Source organism: Leptidea sinapis, chromosome 47 (assembly GCF_905404315.1).
Source record: "Leptidea sinapis chromosome 47, ilLepSina1.1, whole genome shotgun sequence".
NCBI lineage: Eukaryota > Metazoa > Arthropoda > Insecta > Lepidoptera > Pieridae > Leptidea > Leptidea sinapis.
Window position 1 is genome coordinate 3665518 of NC_066311.1, and position 21500 is coordinate 3687017.

A 21500-nucleotide genomic window follows, 5' to 3' on the forward strand; every position below is an offset into this window, starting at 1 on the left:
AGGGTACTATAAATATTGTATGCTAAAGTAAAGCACGCGGGGGTTGAGCAGATGCGCGACCGTTATTCCCCTATCAGATAGAATTTTTAAATTTAGAACACGTGTGTTGACAGGCTTTTTTTTTCTAATCACCCACATCGATTTCGCAACTTTTCGGTATGACACGATAACATTTATATCCATTTGCGTTGCATGTCAAATGATTTTATCGAATATTCACATCGTTATAATTTAAAGTTACATAAGCTAGTTTCGATTATTTATTTTATTTATTTATTTATTTAGAAATACCAACATTTGTTTACATTGATGCGTTACATATTTATAATATAGACTAAATATAATGTGCTTAATGTAACAAACAATTACAGGTATCTACCACATGCTTTAATAATTTTCACAAAGTAAATATTAGTTTAAGGGAAAAAAAATATACGCTAACAAGTAATAATGGTTAAATGATTTTGTTTGAAATTATTATTATTTAAGATTATTATATATATATTATAAAACTAAGAAACATAATTATTATGACTACATTTTATTCACTAAACTTTTTTTAATTTTGAGCGGATGGCAAATTGGTGTTCCGAGTACTGCTGGCCCAGTCTTTAAGCCTTCCATAAAATTAACAATCACAAAATTCTATTTTATTTTTAGTAGTCGAAAATTTCTCAGGAAAATAGCTAGTTAATTTGAAACACGTAAGGGTGACGATATATGTTTGTGTAATTAAAATCGGGGTAGATGACAGTTAAAAAATCAATAAAGCCGTTGGTATCACCGACGCGGACGCGGCGAGGGCGCACACAAAGGGTGGGCAATGCGCACGGGCCAAACGCATTGTGCATATCACTGCAATACGCGATTTACTTTCACTCATGGGGGAAGCGCATTACAATATCTGCGTTCATATTATCATCTGTATACCTACTCTATGTTTTGTACTCTCTAGTGATAAAATTATTTGAAATTTAAATATATCAATTTAATAATATCCATATCAAAGTCAAAGTCTTGGCTGTATGTATATGCGTTGCAAAGCCACGTTGGGTATAAAGAAAAAAAAAATTATATAATGATACTGTTGGGCTATCTACCGTTGCGGGCGTCTTCAGAACACTATCGAAGTTTTCAACAATTTGATCCATGATTTTGGAACATTCATACAAATATGGGTGTATTTTTATAATTTTTGAGAAAGACACATAAATTTAGCTAAATAATTATAATAAAAGTTAAATAAGCAGGACGTTTTTAATGTAACAATCTCATTCTATTTTATTTTATCAAGTTGTTGAAACGGATCACAAATGAGTCGTCACAAAGGAAACTGTAACACTGTGAAATAAGAAACCTCATGTAAGTTCAACGACATTCAAAGGTATAATTATGAGTAATAGAATTTTGAATCGTTAGAATATGTGACCCAGTTTTACCCCCGCTGTGCACGCCTTTGGTCAGTTTTAAATAATATGACCCTCAAAGAGTTATATTTTTTTTTAACAATTTACATCCGATATTGAATTTCTTACAGGCAGATGCAAATATCAAATCCGAAATAATAAAACGGAGTGTCCGCTATTCAAAAAATTAAAGTAAATGACAGATAATTTTGATCCTATCTTATTATCATTCTAAATATTATGTTCAATGAATAAGCCAACTCGAATATGTACTGAAGAAGTTAAGATACAATAAATCTATTAACAACTCGAAAAACAATAAAATAACAACAAATAGAATCGTATCCACGCGTCGTCGTAGGATGAAGCTAGTGTAGAAATTTCGTCAATTAATTTAGAACTGGCGACGCCATTTTGTTTTGTGCAAATAGACATGCGCAAGCGTTCTACGGGTGCGACAAGGATGGCGATACAGCGATAGTGGCCGAGTTGTAACTTGTACACAATGAGTGAATCGATATTTACGTTTTCAATGAAATTATAATCTTGCCGTAGATTTAATTTGGCCGTGAACGTAAAGAACCTTTACTCAGGAACTTTAAATACGTAAAGTAATTTATCGTTGTTAACATATTATTAGTTGATAAGATTTGCAGTATAAACTACGTAAGTAATTATATATTGACCCTTCGTCGGCATAATTAGTAATACCCAGTACCTAACCTAAAATATTATTTTACGTAGTTAGAATGACATTTTGTAATGTTTACGTTGATAATCGGCATGCAGACATTACTGTGACAATTTTATCTTTTATAACTCACAATTAATACTGATAACAATACTTTGAATCGCTTGTTTACTCCGCGTAATCTGCTCTACACATGCGTATGTTAAAATAGGGCAATGTGTGGGAGACTCTGTTACATGCCATAACAAAACAACTAGGTCAATTTATTTAATTTAATTACACTAACAAAAGGGCTTGTACGGTTAAATCAACAGTTAAACTTTTTGCAATCAACCCTTGCGGAAGTCAAAAAACTCATTAAAGACTTATAATTTTTAATAACACCTTCGTTAAAAACTATTTAGCAGCTTTTAAGGGCGTTTGTATCAAACAAAAGAGGTCGAGGTCTGTAATTTCAAAGTGTTTTATCGTTAGTTAGTGTCATATAGGATAACCTGACACCTTTATGTAATAATATTATTCACAATAGGTTGCAACGCATGTTTACTTTACTTTGGACACGTACTGATAATGAATAAACTTTTATTATGTAAAAGTTTTTATCCATAGCCCATTTTTGTTAAACTTATATGAAGTAAGTCCTAACTTACGTAAAAACGTCGATTTCAAAATTCAATACATTTTTCTATTATGACGTTATGATGATTTTGATAGCTAGGTAATAATCTAACTACTATGCGTTATAAAATATTATAACAATGAAAGGATTTTTTTTAATGAAAATAAGTGACAAAACGAGCAGATGGTAATTGATACGCCACGATGGCCATTACAATGCAGTGCCGCTCAGGATTCTTGAAAAACCCCAAAAGTTCTGAATGGCACTACAACTGCGCTCGTCACCTTGAGACATAAGAAGTTAAGTCTCATTTGCCCAGTAATTTCACTAGCTACGGCGCCCTTCAGAACCAAACAGTAATGCTTACACATTACTGCTTCACAGCAGAAATAGGCGCCGTTGTGGTACTCATAATCTAGCAAAGGAGCCTCCCACTGGTATAACCAAATTAAAGTTAATTTACCTACGTAGAACTTGATAAATTTCCTTGAGTGACGTTATTTTGTGCTATTTCCGTATAGTTTGTCATTGGTATTATTGTGAAATAACTACATAGGCATTTAAATCAGCTTGGAAGTGTAGCATATATGACTGAATAATTAATGATGAAATGATTGGTTATGAATTCTTATCATGATGTCTTTGTTGTTTAAAAAACGCAGTATTTATTTCACGAGAGTGAATGATTTATCTGATTTAAAGTGCATTGTACCGTCGAGTTTACACTAACAAGTCGTGCCAATCAAAGTCACCTTTATGCAGTTGCTATGCGTGTGTTTAGTTTACTGTTTATATTTACAATAATTGCATAAAATATGTACATTCATAGTGTATACCTAGTCAAGAGCAGGGAGACAGAATAATATTTGAATAAAAAAATATTGTTTAGATGGTATATATAATAATAATAACTAATATGTATTAAAACTTATAACTCAAAATTCGAGTCATATTAACAAGTTACCACAAAACGTCATAGTTAAACCTATATCTAATAAGAATGTAAACATACCTGTTATTCTCTTCTGAGACTTTTCACTGTCCGGGCTTGAAACTTCAGCTTCCATTGTTTTGGCATTAGTAGTTTGTGTAGATATTGTTATAGGCGACCTCCGTAGCGCTACTGGTATTGAAGACGCTGGCACCAGTTGCCAAGCGAATCTCTGGCTCCCTTGTAAGGGCTTCTCATTCGCAAAATCGAAGCCCCATCTCTGACTGTCAAGCTCTAACTGTCTCGCCAACTCTCTCTCTACGAATCTTCTGTTTTCTTCTCTGTCTGTACAGCCGAATAGATTTCGTCTGACGGTATCAAGCGTTGTCACTCCACGCATGCGCAATGATCTAGTGTCCAGCACTGTTGTGGTTTGTAGGCCAGGGGCTCGCACACTTAAAGTAGACATCTTCAAACTTGGTCCACGACGACGCACCCAGATAGCATCCACTCTTACGCCTATCAAACAATCGAGTTCAATTAACAAGGATTCACATTCGGTTCATAATACTAATAAGAATATTTATTTGACAATGTTATGTAAACAATCGTAACCGCGATTACGCGCGAGCGTAATACGACACGTCCGCACGCACAGTGTTCGAATTTCGACTGTGACCGTGTGACGTTTTAGGATTTTGTGTGCGCGTGCGCCTGAAGAGCGGCGCGGGTCGCGGCGGCCATAGCGGATAGCCCTTCCCCGCGAGGCGACGGACGCGACGCTTTATAACTCGTCCCCTCGCCACAGTGTGGCGCTACTGAACCTGTATTGTGTAATATTTTGTTAGATAACCCACAATTTTGTTCCATGTTCATTATTTAGTCAGGATGAATTTTAACTAGAAATAAAAAAGAGAAATCTAGAAGTTAATGGATAAGAATATTCTATTTTTAGTAGACATATAATTGCGTTACAATAAAATATTTTGTTGAATAAGTAAGTTCACGTGATAACAGATTACCTATCATCGCTGCGCTTTATCCCCTCAATTCACATCGCGGGTGCCGTAACAAAATCAAAAAGATCATTAGATGATGTATGAAATTATTTGAATATCAACAATTTTTTAATCGTTGTAAAATATGAACATAAACAAAAAATATCTTTTAAGCGAAGGTGTTCCGAGTAGTATGCGTTTAGTTTTAAATCTTTGGTAATGTTTTAAAAAATAAGGTAGGTATCTAAACATTTTAAGCAACATTAAAATTTAACACTAAACTTTCGACAAAAATAAATAAATTAATAGAAGTAATATTAAAGTTGAACTTAATAGTTATCTATAGAGTAAGGTCACCTATCTGTTCATTTGTATTAAATAGTAATTGAAAATAAAGTGTTCTTTTTGTTTAAAAAAATTATACTGCTATTTATCTAATTATATTAATTCCACTATATAAGAAATATTTTTTATTTCTTAAATAGTGCAAGTGAAAAAAATTACCCCAATAAAAGGGATACCCTATAAAAATCAAACGTGGCAACACTGAGAAACATTTGTTTACGAAGACGTGTCGTCTAGTTACGTATGCTGCATACTTTGAAACGCCTTATCAAATATGCACCTGTCTCAATCGCACGCGCAGTTATTCGAAGCAATAAAAAGAGACGGAAGATGCGACACATATCGTGCGGCCATTTTGCTAAGTCAAACGTCGAGCTATAACGAGGTATAAAATCATTATTACTTATTAGTTGAATGGTTTTGACTTCTTAATGCTTTTATAAGGAACTAAATTTGCAAAATTCTTTATTTTATGTAACTCAAATTTATAACCAAATATTATTCATTGGTCGTTTCCGTGCAATCATTTCTGACATTATTATAGAACTATTATTATTTAAAGTGTTATGGGTTGGAAAATAATTCAAAATACGGTCAAAATAACATTACCACAACATTATTAATTAAAATATATCACATACCTGTAATGTTTATGTAAAATTTCACGGAAAATCTCCAATTTACCGTCGGGGTTCACTGCACCGCCGTACTAATTTCCAAGCTCTGAAGAGGACGCTATGGCGCGAGCGCGGGATCGCTCGCCATTGGTGCAAAATGGCGCCTGATCGTCTGATTGGCTGTGGGATTTTAGGCGCGAAATTTCGGTTGGTCGAGGCACCGGATGGCGGGAAATAAATGTCGACTTTCCGGCGCACATGATTTTTAATACGGAAAATTGTTATTTCGCGGGCTTTGCTTCCTCTTTGACGCTTTTATTTAAAGCTATATTGGCTTGGCGCGCTCGCTGTATTAGCAAATTATAACATTTATAAGTAGATACGAGATACATAGACTATTTATCACATTTAAATATTGGTGTTTGCCATTTAATTTTAATACAATCATTTTCACTTTACGTAAACATTATAAATGTTTGACAAAATTAAAAATAAAAATGAATATTTTTCTGCGCTACAGCTGATATTCACTTAATGTTTTGTACTTATTATGCAAGTTATTATAATTTAATTTCAAAGACATTGATAACTAAATCATAATATTATTATATTTATTAAAGTTTTCGTAAAAAACTGTATTACACATTGTTATATGGTACATACAAGACCGATTGATAACTTATTTTAATATTACCTTGCAATTTAGACTTGGTTTTTTTAATAATCGTCAGCGGATGAGTTTACTTGGTATCAGCTGAGAACATCCGTTCATTACAAGATGAGTTAAATTGAACTTAAACATATACACGAACAGGATATAAAATAAGTATTCTCCATGGAATATTCTGTGTGGTTGAAATATCCAACAAATTAAATCAAAGGGACAACAGTTTACACATTGGGGTTTTGGTAAATTTATAAAAACATCACTTTTTTATTATAATCAGATTAAGATCTGTTGGTCAACTATAAGTAAGTATATAATATGTACAGTTCTTCTTTCTTCCTCGTACTACAAAGCTGTGGCATGAGTTTCCTTGTGAGGTGAATTCCGGGACGATACGACATGGGTTACTTCAAAAAAAGCGCGCACAGCTTCCTTAAAGGTCGGCAACGCTCCTGTAATTTATCTGGTGTTGCAAGAGAATGTGGGCGGCGGTGATCACTTAACACCAGGTGACCCGTACGCTTGTTTGTCCATTCTTATCCATAAAAAAAAACAGTTTGGTCATTAATTCTGTAACCAATAAAAATTCATAATATATGTATTCTAATCTTAATCATTTAATTTTTGTATGTATTTATTGAAATCTCGGCTGTGATTAAATTTTTTTTTTGATTTATATCTGCCTAGTCACGAATATGGATTTACGCAGTCTTTCCATTGAAAATTTAGTCACTGCTTTTTCTAGAGATTAATTTAACGGCTCAGTGTTGGCGTGTCGTTTAGAGCAGGCATTTACCTGCTGAAAATGGGCATTATTTGCAGTTCAAGGAGCTTAGATCTAGGCGAGGGCCAGTCCATGGCTCTTATAATATCCGTAGCTTTGATTTTAAGCCAAGTTTGTAAAGGAGCTTTCTTCCACGTACATCAAAGCTGTGGCATGAGTTTCCTTGTGCGGTGTTTCCGGGACGATACGACATAAAAAAAGCGTGTACACCTTCCTTAAAGGCCGGCTACGCTCCTGTAATTCCTCTGGTGTTGCAAGAGAATGTGGGCGGCGGTGATCACTTAACACCAGGTGACCCGTAAGCTTAATGGTCCTCCTTTTGCATAAAAAAACATCTGTGCTGTGTGGTTTTACTAGAATTTATTCACAGAAAGTTAATTACCATCAGCTGAGCGTCCTGCTCGACTCGTCTCTTTTTGTCATAAAAAAAAAATTATCGTGTAAATGTTCGCTAATACCGGGCTTCGAAGCCAGGAAGCCAGTTGTCTGTATGTCTGTCTTTTAAGTTGGGTATTAAAAAATAACAGCTACAAATATGACCGATGAACTTTAGATAAAGATTTCCATTACAGATATATTTCGAGGTTCATGAGCTAAAAGAAGTTCAGTTGGCTATAGGATTACCTCTACGTCAATGACAACAATATTCCCTAGATTTTGACGTCGAGACCTTTGCTTAATAAATTCTTACACATTGAAAAAAAAAAAACTACAGACTTTCCGTACAAACTGCGAATGATTACTGCATGATTAAATATGAAGGCCTGAAACTATCTTAAATATTTTATTAAAGGCATAAATGACATTTATTTTCTCAAAATTGATTCCTTTAGAATTCTTTTTGATGTGATTTCTAATATCTAGTATAGAGGCAAATTATTGCTTCAATTTACACAATTACAAGATTTGTTATATAATAATATGTTAATGTTATTAATGTTGCTTAAGTTTAAATATTTTTTTTTCATTTTACACTACACTCCTTAGAGTATCATTCACTTCGATTTTTTTTTATGACAATAAGGGAAGAGACGAGCAGCGCGTTCAACTAATGGTAAAAAAGGCATTTACTTTCTCAAAATTGATTCCTCTAGAAATATTTTTGGTGTCATTTCTAATATACTAGACACTAAAGAGTTTCTTCGCCGCTTTTTCTGAATGCTGAAAAAAAAAAAAAGAAAAAAATGCTGAAAGCAGCATTCTTTTTTTTTTGCGCTCTTTTCAATTAAATATTCAATGTTGTACTGTCATTGCTATTACAATAAAATAATCACAATCAGGTTCCAGGCAGTCCGATCGCTTAGATATTGAGTAGTAGGACTTACGACAGATCAATTTTGTAATAAAACATTTAAATTTATTTTTAGATAATGCCTGAACAGTGGCTGAGACTTAATTATAAAAGTGTATACAATTAAAGCTATTATGTATCTTAAAATGAAAAAAAAAAAACAGTAGAAATGAGATACAAAGTTTGGATTAGGTGCGCTTAAGACTGCTTGGATAGTGAATTTTCTAAACAGCATACTTTAACAATTGTGTATAATAAAATGTTAGATTATCGTGAATTAAAATCGAAAGTTTTACACTAAATCAAAGTTTTACACAAACATTTTAAAGGGGTTACATGATTTTCTAAGGGTATATGCATGTTACTTATATTTAGTTGAAATATTATCTTTTCTTATCTTTATTATTATTTATCTTAAATAGTTCTTTTTTTATTAAATTTGTGCTGTTCGAAGTAAACCCATCGAACAGCATTATATTACAAATATTGCTTAGTAGATAAAATTAATTGTAATAAAACCATGTGTTGCCTTTAGTAAGGCAGTACGCGGGTGACCATTGATCGGGCTGGTCCTAGTTACCATTAACCATTACAGGACCGGCCCGAGTAACCAGTTTAACCATTATTATTTATTACCAATGCATAGTAGAGATGCAGTACGCGAGTAACCATTGATCGGTCCGGTCCTAGTTACCATTAAGTCTATAAACATTACAGGACTGGTCCGAGTAACCATTTTAACCAATAAATAGTAGAAATCCGGGTACTCACAAATAGAACCATTAATTATAGTTATTTACCAAGTGTCATAGATTAATTTAGTATCTTAAGTAAATAAATACTTTTACCATAAAACCAATATATATATACATATATATCTACCCCTAAGTGCACCCCTTTTCAATAATAAAATATCCGGACGACCGAGCCTTGCTCGGATTTTTAAGAATGTACAAAACTTGAACAAAAAAAAAACTATAAGGAAATCTGGATTCGAACCGGGGTCTTCTGCTTTCCGGATCACCCAATGTCCCATCTGAGCTATAATAGTCTTGTATATAGTGGCGAAATTTACATTTGTATTCTAATGTTATTGTACCTGTTTCTCATTCAAACATGGATAAAACCATTTTTTTTAAATTGAAACCTAGCTAGATCGATTTATCACCCCCGAAATCCCCTGCATACTTAATTTTATGAAAATCGTTGGAGCCGTTTCCGAGATTCAGATTATATATATATATATATATATATATATATATATATATATATATATATATATATATATATACAAGAATTGCTCGTTTAAAGATATAAGATAAATATTAAATATACAAAAGTCAATAAATACGCTCGAAATAGAAAACATCGAAACGCAATGCTATTGGTTGGAACGCAGTGTGACGTCAAAGTCTAGATAAACATAAGCAATGGTATTATAGTTCCTAGATATTATTATCGGTGGTTATATGCGGTGGAATATATCGTTATATTAAAATATATGTTTGTTTTTTATTATTCAATGATCTGTATAATTATTATTTACAATGACTGAAAGTGGATTTGTTAAAACGCAATCAGATAATCTTCCTAAAATAGATGCGTTTATGATGCTGTTTGATGACGTGTTTTTGTGTTTCGAACCCATATTTTATTTCTTCTGAATTTAAAAGAGTGAAAGTTGCAAGATACGATAATTAATTTAATTTTTAAGTTTTCTCAATTCATATTTTCTCACATTAATTTCTAAAACTAAACATAATATAATATAAATGCAGAAAATATAATTTATCTGAAATTACCTTTTCCATTGTTCTTTTCTGTTATTAAAGATCATTAATCTTGCTACTTCTTCTCATTAGCTCAACCCTTTACGAAGTAGCGGTAGATTCAATAAGAAAAATATTTATATTTTTTTTGACATTCATAAGTGTCATTTCCGTGACCTACGTGAATAAACTGATTTTGATTTGATTTGATTTAACATATGATTATCGTTGAGATCAATGTTAAGATTCTGTTTTAAGTTTTTGAATTTTTAAAGTGAAAAACAATCAACGACTATTATCTTAATAAAAACGCGCCCGCACATTGTATGAATTATTACTATACTAGCTGACCCGGCAAACGTTGTTTTGCCTATATTCACGCTATCGGGTCAGCTAGTTCTTTATAAAATTAATAAAAAAAATCATTTGCATCTCTGCCATTTTTCTACAAATTACTCATGTTGGTTATATTACTTACTTAAATTTAATTTAGCTGACAGACTATTCCGGCTTATGACGTAAAGTAGGACAGACATTAATACGCCCTGCCCATTACAATGCAATGCTCAGGATTCTTGAAAAACCCAAAATTCTGAGCGTCACTACAATAACATATTGAGTCATCTTGAGACATAAGATGTTAAGTCTTATTTGCCCGGTAATTTTACTAACTACGTCGCCCTTTAGACCGAAACAATAATGCTTACACATTACTGCTTTATGACAGAAAATGGCGCCGTTGTGTGTGCACCCATAATCTAGCCGGCATCCTGTACAAAGGAGCCTCCCACTGGTAAAGTGTCTACGCCTTCTGGAGATATCGTGATGAGTCAAAATATAGGTTGAAATCTCTTATATATACTAAAATATAAATTTTAAAAGTAGGTACATAGTGTTATGGCTTGTACGATGGTAAGGAACCATACCTGTGTGAGATCCGTTTCACACTTGACTGTTTTTTGAAATAACAGTTAACTTATTGACCCATTTCTAACGGAAAAGATTTGCGGTTAAGTATTTCCGTTCCACGCAGATGTTACTGTTAAAGATTACTTTCTGTGCAGGTGAAGTGGTTTTGGATTTCAAATCAAATCAAAATCACTTTATTCACGTAGATCAAGGAAATGACACTTATGAATGTCAAAAGTTTTCTTTTCTTTTTACATTTACCACCTCTTTGGAAGAGGTTGAGCTTTAATGAGAAGAAGTGCCTAGAAACTTATCGTCACTCTTTTAAATCAACCTTTACAGCTTCATCGTTTTACAAATCATCTAACTATGGGGTTGAAGAGAAGGCTCATGGTCGCTCAGAGGGCAATGGGGAGGGCTACGCGCGGAGTTTTTCCCTGAGAGATTGAATCAGAAACGAGGAGATCCGCAGGAGAACCAAGTTACCAACATAGCCCAAATGATTGCGAAACCGAAGTGGCAGCGGGCAAGGCATATAGTTCGATGGACAGATGACCGATGGGGCAGAAAAGTCCTCAAATGGTGACCACGAACCAGAAGACACTGTGTTGGTAGGCCCCCCACAAGATAGACCGACGATCTGGTCATAATCGCCGGAATACGTTGGGTGAGGGCAGCGCAGGACCGATCTTCGTGCAGATCTTTGAGATCCGGATTTTTTTTTACTTGTTTTCTATAAGTTTGTAAGTGAGTTAAGTACAGCGGTCCTAACTGGTCACGGTCCTTATTATAAACATCTATTCATGCATAGCTGACAACTTACATGATGGCAGAAGAAACTTACCAGGTTCAACATCTTGACACCCCAAACAGACTCACGGAAGTCTTTAGGAAGGAGAGGAGCCTGGTAAGGTTGCTTGGAGGAGACGAGAGAGAGGTGAGGACAAAAATATTCCCACACATACAAGAAAGGCGCAAAGTCATCGACTTGCGGAGATTAGCCCGGTTTCACCATACCATCTGTTATCAATTTTATACTACAACAATATTAATATAAGTATAATTACAACGATAAAAATCTAAATAAGATGTTACTAGAAATGATATAGCCGCGTTAAACATGTCGCTATGGATACAAAATAAACTTATAGATCAGCTATCACTTTCCTGGCCTTATTTTATTGAAGGGAAAACTACAACCCACGACCCCGTCACAAGTTATAACATTGCCTAGGCCTGTAACGACAATTCAGTAAAAAAAAAACAAAATGTTGATTCTAATAAAATAAATCAATAAAAGTTTATCTGCGTTTGAATACCCTAACTAACGATGAGTTACTTAAAAGTGGATAGAAAATCATTTCAATCAATAACCACTATGATATGTAAAATCCTAATCAATCAATAAACTACCTTCTGAAATTTACCGCCACAAATATACGGAAACAATTTTTTTTATTTAAAAAGATAAATTTATGTATAATATAAAACCAGCCAGAACTCACAGAAAGTTTTTGTTGCCAGTAATGAAATATTTAAAAATAGAACGCATACGGGTTTCCGTTAACTTTTTTTACCGTTGCCTGGCTGAGTGATCTGAAACACATTTGGGAACATCCTCTTGCACAAAAACGTAGCACCTGGCCACGTTTCCGATTTCAAAATGTTTTCAACTGAAATACAACGCTGTTTGTTTAATTAAACACAGACTTTGTGGTAAATAAGTGACAGTTATTGAAAAACGGATGTTGAGATGATTTGACCATGAACAAGATGGAAGAAAAATGAACTTAGTTACTGCAAAAAGGATTTCTTTTTATTGTATGGGAGAAGAGGACAAACACCGCACAAGGATGCTCTTTCCGAAGCTTTGTAGTACGCGAGAGAAAACCGCATAGTGGAGGAACACATCCAGATAGTGGGGCTGATATCCTAAATTGTGGCGTGACGTGCGAAGGTGGTATTCGGCGGCAGGAATCAAATGAAACAGCTCTTCGGAACACACCCCGTGAATGTGGAAATATGGTAATTTTTACATACAAGCTTCAGCATTTAATCAATCGATGTTATAGCTTCCAGATTTTTGCTACTCAATAAACTACTGAAAGTGCGCCATTACGTCTTTGTTGTGATATGTATCTTCTTTTGTGGCTTCATTTTGATATAATCTTAGAAATCTATAAAAAGTATTAATTTGCTCTCTTCGCTGTTTTGCTCTACCCAGTGATATTTGATATTTGTGCACAACGGCAACGCAGATATTCTTATCTCCAATCCAGTACTCTGTGAACGGTTAGATTACAGCGCGTTGGATGGAGACGTCGCATCTCCTGCCTCATTTATGACGGATAGTGTTCCGAAGGGCTGTTTGTTCTAAATTCCTCCTTCGCACAACACGGCTTCTGCTTCTGGTGCCGTATCCCCCGAAAGGATGTTGGCGATCATTTCTCTATACGCTTCTCTACCTTTGTCTTCAACTCTTCAGCTCTCTGAATTTCCATGCGGGATTTAATGTTGTCATGCCATTTAAATCTCCTGCGACCTCTTTTCTTCCTTCCCTTAATTTTACCCTCAAAGATTCTCCTTAATCACATTCCTTGTTTCTTTTGATGTGATCACAGTACGCAACTTTCCTTTTCTTTATTCACCTAAGCACATCATCGTCACTGGCTGGCCACTAATTACTGTAGAGCTGTATGGTGTCATACTCACTCAATCAGTGACGCTCCAACCTCATTGCATACAATGATGCAATACGTGTGCACTGTTGCGTTTTGTTTCTGATTGCGTTTGTTAATTGCACACGATCGATAACTTCGATACAGAAAGGATTATTATGATTTTTCCGGTAGAGATTAAAAAATGAAATGCTGACGCTAAGTATTATATATAATTTTCTCTTAAACTTTCTTTTCCTTCTTACATACTAGCGACTCTGGTGTCTGTATGGAGTCTAGTTTGGTAGCTTACTTACACCATGGTGGTGCGACTGGTTTCGCAACCAGTGAAATAAAGCCTTAAGAGACTTCCCCCGACTATCGTTGCGACTACGCAAATACTAATTTGAGGCCTCCACGGCCGACGTCCTATGACGCTGGTAGCTTTTCGAGCTCCCAGCGTATAGGAGGTTTTTAGTCGGTATGGGCCAGGGGGTCTCCGCTGACGCAAATTTAAAAAAAAACGTGAATGTATTTTACTCCTCTCGAAAAAAATATATTAGACATGCCTACAGTCCACGATAGAGCACATTTAATGCACAGTTGTGATAAAAAAGGATTGTGTGGTTTTATGAAACCACGGTAAAATGCGAAACTTTTTCACATTATAGACATTTAACTGAAAAACAAACAAAATAGCGTGGAGCACTGGCACAAATAGTATATACACTACACGATCAGCTGCTGCGAACTATAGGCGCCGCCCGACCGTCACGTGACATGCAACACACAAACGAAAAAGTTTCAGATGATGTAATAAAAGTTTCACTTTAAAAACGCTTGATTACGTTACTGGTAGTGAAGAGCTTCTAGAAACATCAATGACTAGATTTCGTCGATGATCTATGACTAAAAATGGCGTGGATAGCGTTTGCTGTTGTCGGAAATTCTGCTTTTGTTGGTAATAAAATGTTAAGATTATATTATGTTATTATTTCACATTTTCAACAATCCGCTCGTCCTTACTTCATGTGTTTTACTAAAATAATTAACCACTGACCTGTATAAATAACCACTAAGCCACTGGACAGACTGTTTCATATGTTTGACAGCAAACTTTTTGTGCATATTTGAAGCGCCACTCGCGAGCGTCCAGAGAACTAATTTTGATTTATAATACAAATGGCTGCGAAGGAACGTACTGTTGATGTACGTACAGAGTATTTCTGAAGTATTTTTATATTTTGAATTAAATACGAAAAAAAAAATCAAATTCCAAATTTCTATATTTGATATTAAATATATATACAAAATAACTTATTAAAGCAATTTACAATTAAGCCTTCTATATGTAGGTATTAGAAAACTTATTTCTACAACCCTATCTACGTGTTGAGTGATAAAACTTTATTATGCTTAAAAAACTAATACATATGGTTTGTGGGGAAATTCGTTCATATTCCGTATTATTTATACTTCAAGAATCAACGCAATAAAGTACACATTTGTTTTGCAAATAGTTTCCCACCATCTATTTTGTTCAGTTCTAGGTTGTCATCACTAGTTTTAGTACCGCAGACTCTCGCTACATGGCAAACAGCGCAAAAATGGCGAATATCAAACAGGCAGTGGTTAAGACCTAAATTTAAGTAGTAGTAGGGTCAGCTACAACAGGCATTTCATGCTTAAAAGGAGACCCCAACAACAATGTTGTATGTTCTTGTATTTATTGCAATAAACGATTTTCATTTTAGTGTTGATTATTGATCCATGTCTATTGTTAAACAAGCTCCAACTAGATACCGCAGGCGTAGTCGCAAAGTGTAGCAACTAATACTCCAAGATGGCGTACTCGAGCCACTCTCGAATGTGTGATGTTGATGTGCCACACTTTGCTAATAATTGAAACTAAATTGCGGGGTTGCGTGGTAAAATATCGTAAAAATAACACTACAAGAAATAAGGAAGACACTGGGATCACACATGATCAGTAAGTATATTGTATTTTATTAATTTCAATGTAAAATAACACGTTGTTTGTCTGCGATGGACTCCTAAACTAATGAACGGATTTTAATGGGGATTACTTCATGGAGTGTAGTTTGGTCCAACTTGAGAGATAGGATACTTTTTATTTCAATTTGGGACTCATAATTATTTTTATACTCAATATTTGTTTTGTATGGACATATTCTCTATGAGAGAATTTAGTGACACACGGTTTGACAGTTCCGCTGTGAAACAATTCCATTATAACAACGGGGAGCATTTTTTACGAAATAATTCTTGATGTTTTGAAATATTACCACAAATTCCTAAAAAATCAGTATTTTTTTTTATTATCTACAGAACAACGTCTGTCTGGGCAGCTAGTAACTTATAAAATTTGTAAGATGCCACTTAGTGTCAAGATGTGGCGCCCAAATAGCAACTTTACCAAAAAAAACGTCATAAAAAAGCTATTATTCTTAATGCGGTATCTAGTAAGAGCGTAGCGGAGACCAATCCTTAATCTAAGCAATCCATATTTTTACTCAAACCACAAGAACTTAAAAAAATCACGATCAAAACATGTAGGTGCAACTTCGTAGAAAAGTGAGCTTGCCACGGAACTGCATCGAATGTATAACGTTTTTTTTTCTAAAACACTGGAGCGTATCCTGGCCTAATCGATTCGTTATGTACATCCTTTACATCATCTGTGGTATCCGTGTAATCGTAATAATAACATCGAGATATCACTCGAACGAATAATCGGTCAGCTAGTTATTCGAGCACGAAATTGTGATTTTCGGAAATTGGTTAAATTTGATTTTTAGGGATGTTCAAACGATTTAATGGATACTACTTTTATTTCTTTAAAATCTTATTTCACTATTCTTTTTTATATGCGCTGGTATTCGGGGATGCGGTCTTCCATAGTCTATTTTACTTTAAACGGGAGGCTACTAAATAATAAAACAGGCTAAGTACGAACAGGGCTACACATAGGCCTTATTAGTTATCTACCAACTTAATATGTTGGAGCATCTGTTACTTCTCAATTCTCTTCCAAAATGTTGCACGAAGTCAAGATGTAACAGAGTACTATGAATTTTCCACAGCGCGTGACGCGACACACTATGTTTAATTAGCTGTTATTTTTGTCATAAAAAGTTATAATTATATGTATATCATTTATTATAAATATCATTCATTATACTTGATTTAAGTATATCACTAAAGGATTGCGAATTTTATAGAATAAATTCAAATTCAAATTCAAATATTTTTATTCAAAATAGGATTTAAAATCACTAATTGAACGTCAAAATCTACCACCCATTCAAAAGAGACTGCCTCAGACCTGAGAAGAATGGGCGCAAGAAACTCAGCGGGCTTTTTTTTTAATATAAAATATGGATATTACATTATATCGTACAATAAACATTTATAATTAAAGAGCCTGAGGGTGTTCGCTTTATTCCCAGTCCGTGGTGTCATTAAGAAAATCGTTTATGCTAAAATAACCTTTCCCACACAAACGTTTTTTAACAATTCTTTTAAATTTCGTAACACATTTGTTTTGTACATTTTCTGGGATCATATTGTAGAAGCATATACATCGCCCAACAAAAGACTTACTAACTCGACCTAACCGAGTAGTAGGCACAACAAGTTTATGTTTGTTCCTCGTGTTAACATTATGAATGTCACAGTTTCTAGAAAATTCCTCAATGTGCTTATGAACATACAAAACATTATCAAAAATGTATTGAGAAGCAACAGTCAAAATGTTTATTTCTTTAAATTTTTCTCTTAATGATTCTTTAGGACCTAGGTTATAAATCGCGCGAATAGCCCTCTTCTGCAGCACAAATATAGTATTAATATCGGCCGCACTGCCCCATAACAATATACCATAGGACATAATACTATGAAAATAACTACAGTATACTAATCTCGCCGTATCTATGTCAGTTAACCGTCTAATTTTCTTAACTGCATATGCTGCAGAACTAAGCCTATTCGCCAATCCTTCAATATGGGGGCCCCACTGCAATTTGGAATCAAGAGTAATGCCAAGAAATATAGCAGATTCCACTGGTTTTACCACCTCTCCATTTAATAAAATATTCGCATCTACATTTTTGACATTTGGCGCGGTGAATTTAATATATTTGGTTTTATGATTATTTAACAATAAGTTGTTGGCGCTAAACCAGTACACGATGTCAGATAGAGCATTGTTTACTTCGTCATACAAAACTTGGCTTCGTTTCACTTTGAATATAAGTGAAGTGTCATCTGCAAACAATACCACCTTGTGTTTTTTTTCTACAAGGTTAGGTGGATCATTTATATAAATTAGGAAGAGGAAGGGTCCAAGAATAGACCCTTGTGGTACCCCCATACCGAGAGGAGACCCAGGAGATCTCCTGCCATTCACCTCGACCCTCTGAATCCTATTATTTAAATATGAGATCAGAAGATCGAGTGCAGATCCTCTTATACCATAGTGGCATAGCTTCCTGACCAGCGTTGAATGTTGAACACAATCAAAAGCCTTAGATAAATCACAGAAGATACCAAGTGCATTCTGTGATTCCTCCCAGGCCTCAAAAATATTCCTGATGAGTTCAACACCTGCATCCATAGTCGAGCGTCCCCTAGTAAAGCCACATTGTTTTATATGAAGTAACTTATAAGTGTTAAAGTGAGTAAGCATTTGGCTTAAAATAATTTTTTCAAAAATTTTACTAAGGGTCGGCAACACCGAAACAGGGCGATAGTTATTCGGGTCAGAAGTGAGTCCCGATTTAAATATTGGTGTAATTTTACTATACTTCAGAAGGTCAGGAAACACGCCATACAGCTATTAAAAACTAGTGCTAGATATGGTGCTATGACGTCAATAACAGAACTTATTATTTTTACAGATATGCCCCATATATCAGTTTTTTTCATTTCTGACATTGACTATTTGACGTTTGAGTGTGTCTGTTGCATCATTTTACATATTATATTGTAATTTGAAATGATTAGTAAATCGATGTACTTAAATGTAAATCTTGATATAAAAAAGTGGCAATGAGTATCTTGCTACTTCTTCTCTTTAGCTCAACCCTTTTTGAAGTAGCGGTAGATTCAATAAGAAAAATATATTTTTGTTTTGACATTCATAAATGTCATTTCCGTGACCTACGTGAATAAACTGATTTTGATTTGATTTGATTTAATAGTTTCGTATATCCAATAATCTGAGGTTATTTCAAACTCGCACATGAAAAGCTCCTTACAATTATACAAGATATAAACAACTTTATTAGTAACTTTCGAAGAGATTTTTTTTATTTGCATGGTAGCCATTTTGGGCGCGTTCTTGATTTATTACTTATATTATTTTTATAGCGACAATTAATTCCAAATTTGCTTAAAATGTTCCAATTACTACGGAATCGACTGACAAAAGGAGTCTTATAATTCTACAGCTAATTAATACCCGGTTACATTATCTCCGGAACTATCGTTGATGACGTCACATTTCGTCGGCGCTTTTTTACGGTATGCGAAACAAGCATCACTAAGATTTTGTTATTAATAAATAAACAATTATTTGTTTTTTCAGTAGATTGATGTAAAGATTTTGATGCTGATTATTATAATTATAATTATGAAAAACAATGAAAGCATCTAGGTTTAGAACAGAAAATTAATTTTTCTGACAGAACTATTATAGCGACACAGACCAACAGAAATTACAAAACTTTTAACAATAAAAGTCAAAAAGTTACAATGAAAGCTTCAAAAACAAAGCAGTGATAGCACGAAAATATCACGACATGTACCTAGGTAATGAAACTGCACACAGTACTGACGCAACACGACGAGCGCGAGAGGGTGGAAGGGGAACGGGAGGGGGCTCCATGTCCCAGCGAGCTTATCACTCATACAGTTCAAAGCACAACAATATAACGAACCATTTTTTTTTATGGAATAGGAGGACAAGCGAGCGTACGGGTCACCTGGTATTAAGTGATCACCGCCGCCCACATTCTCTTGCAACACCAGAGGAATCACAAGATCGTTGCCGGCCTTTAAGGAAGGTGTACGCGCTTTTTTTAAGGTACCCATGTCGTATCGCCCCGGAAACACCGCACAAGGAAGCTCATTCCACAGCTTCGTAGTACGAGGAAGGAAAAACCGCACTCTGGAGGACTGCCACACATCCAGATAGTGGGGATGATATCCTAACTTGTGGCGTGACGTGCGAAGGTGGAATTCAGCGGCAGGAATCAGGTTAAACAGCTCTTCGGAAGACTCCCCGTGATAAATGCGGTAGAACACACACAATGAAGCGACGTCTCTACGCAACGCCAAGTGATCCAGCCGTTCACAGAGCGCTAGGTCCCCGACAATTCGAGCTGCTCTGCGTTGCTCGCGGTCAAATGGATCGAGCTGATACTGGGGTGCGCCAGACCAGTGATGACAGCAATACTCCATGTGCGGCCGGACCTGCGCTTTGTAGAGCGCTAGAATGTGGGCCGGCTTGAAGTATTGTATAAGTATTACATTATTATGGACATGTTCACTCTTCACTGTACCTACGATATATTATTGGCTCCCTATAAGCAATAAAATTGATCGTGTGCTGAGATCATGCTGTGCTACATCGGGAGCCGCTCTTTTTCTCCTTCTTCGATATTCAAAAAGTTACAAATCAACACGTTCTCTTATAAACTTTATATCATTTGATATCCATGGCTTGGCATTTTTCTTCTTTCGTAGTATTAATGACAAGATAGTGTCAAATTCCGCATTGTCATCATCGCTCGTTGATCTTTCTAGACTATACAGTATTAAATCCATTGTGTCGATCGTGGGCACACTCTTCAAAGATCGCGATCAATATACAATACGTTCACAAAAATCGTCACCTTTTTGCTCTTAATAGTGATTTTCATTATTATAACACTAGAAATAAGGGATTGCTTGTAACTAATTCTAGTAGGCTTCATAAGATGCATAATAGCTTTAAGGGTGAATGTATACACTTCTATAATAAAGTCTCAGCCATTGTTCAGGCATTATCTACAAATAAATTTAAATGTTTTATAAAAAAATGGCTCTGTCGTAAATCCTATTACTCCACTGCTGAATATCTAAATGATTGGGCAGCCTGGGACTAGATTGTGATTATTTTATAGCGATAGAAATGACTGTACAATATTGTATATTTTTATTGAAAAGAGCGCAAAAATAGAATGCTGGGAGAGTTTCTTGCGCCGCTACTTCTCTCTCAGAGCGCCATTTGTTTCCGAAGCGGTAGTAGTATCTAGTAGTTATTAGAAATGACATCAAAAATAATTTTAAAGGAATCAATTTTGAGAAAATAAATGCCTTTCATGCCTTTTAATAACTTCGTTTTTCGCACTGATCAAAGTGGAAAATAGGCTTTACTGATGATACTGATATATTATTACTGATGTTAGCTTTACAGTAAGCCCTAAAAGGCTAAAACAAAATAATTTTCGTTAAATGTTTTTCTAATGGTGTGATGGTCTTTATCTCATGCCATTCGTGTTCCAAGGGTTACTTGCGGCGGTAATTACCAGACACAAATCGACCCGCATCCTAAAAACCACTTTATACAGATCTGAAGGATCTCGAACGCAAGGTCTGTGGCAATTGAGCCCGCATAAAGGAGTCTCATCTCTGTATTAGACACACTTCAACCTTTTGGAGGGTAGTTTGAGATTTCTGAGGATGCGTGGTTAATTTCACAGCGATTTTGAAGGTAGGCATTACGTGATAATTAAAAATCGATCTACCCTTT

At 34.9% G+C, this 21500-nt stretch overlaps 1 protein-coding gene across 2 annotated transcripts in view; it reads right to left on the reverse strand.

Annotated features, from left to right (window-relative positions):
• The window catches only part of LOC126978198 (cyclin-dependent kinase inhibitor 1-like), a 77956-nt gene extending 72224 nt beyond the window's left edge, over positions 1 to 5732 (reverse strand). Inside the window, exons 1-2 of one of the 2 annotated variants that reach the window (XM_050826972.1) lie at positions 5632 to 5732; positions 3729 to 4166 (exon numbers count right to left, since the gene is read on the reverse strand). In XM_050826972.1, the coding sequence (XP_050682929.1) occupies positions 3729 to 4116 (388 nt within the window). In that variant the 5' untranslated portion in view covers positions 4117 to 4166; positions 5632 to 5732. Of the gene's footprint in view, positions 1 to 3728; positions 4332 to 5631 lie in introns of those variants that run through there. The other variant, XM_050826973.1, reaches the window with a different exon arrangement.
• Positions 5733 to 21500: the final 15768 nt, after the last annotated feature.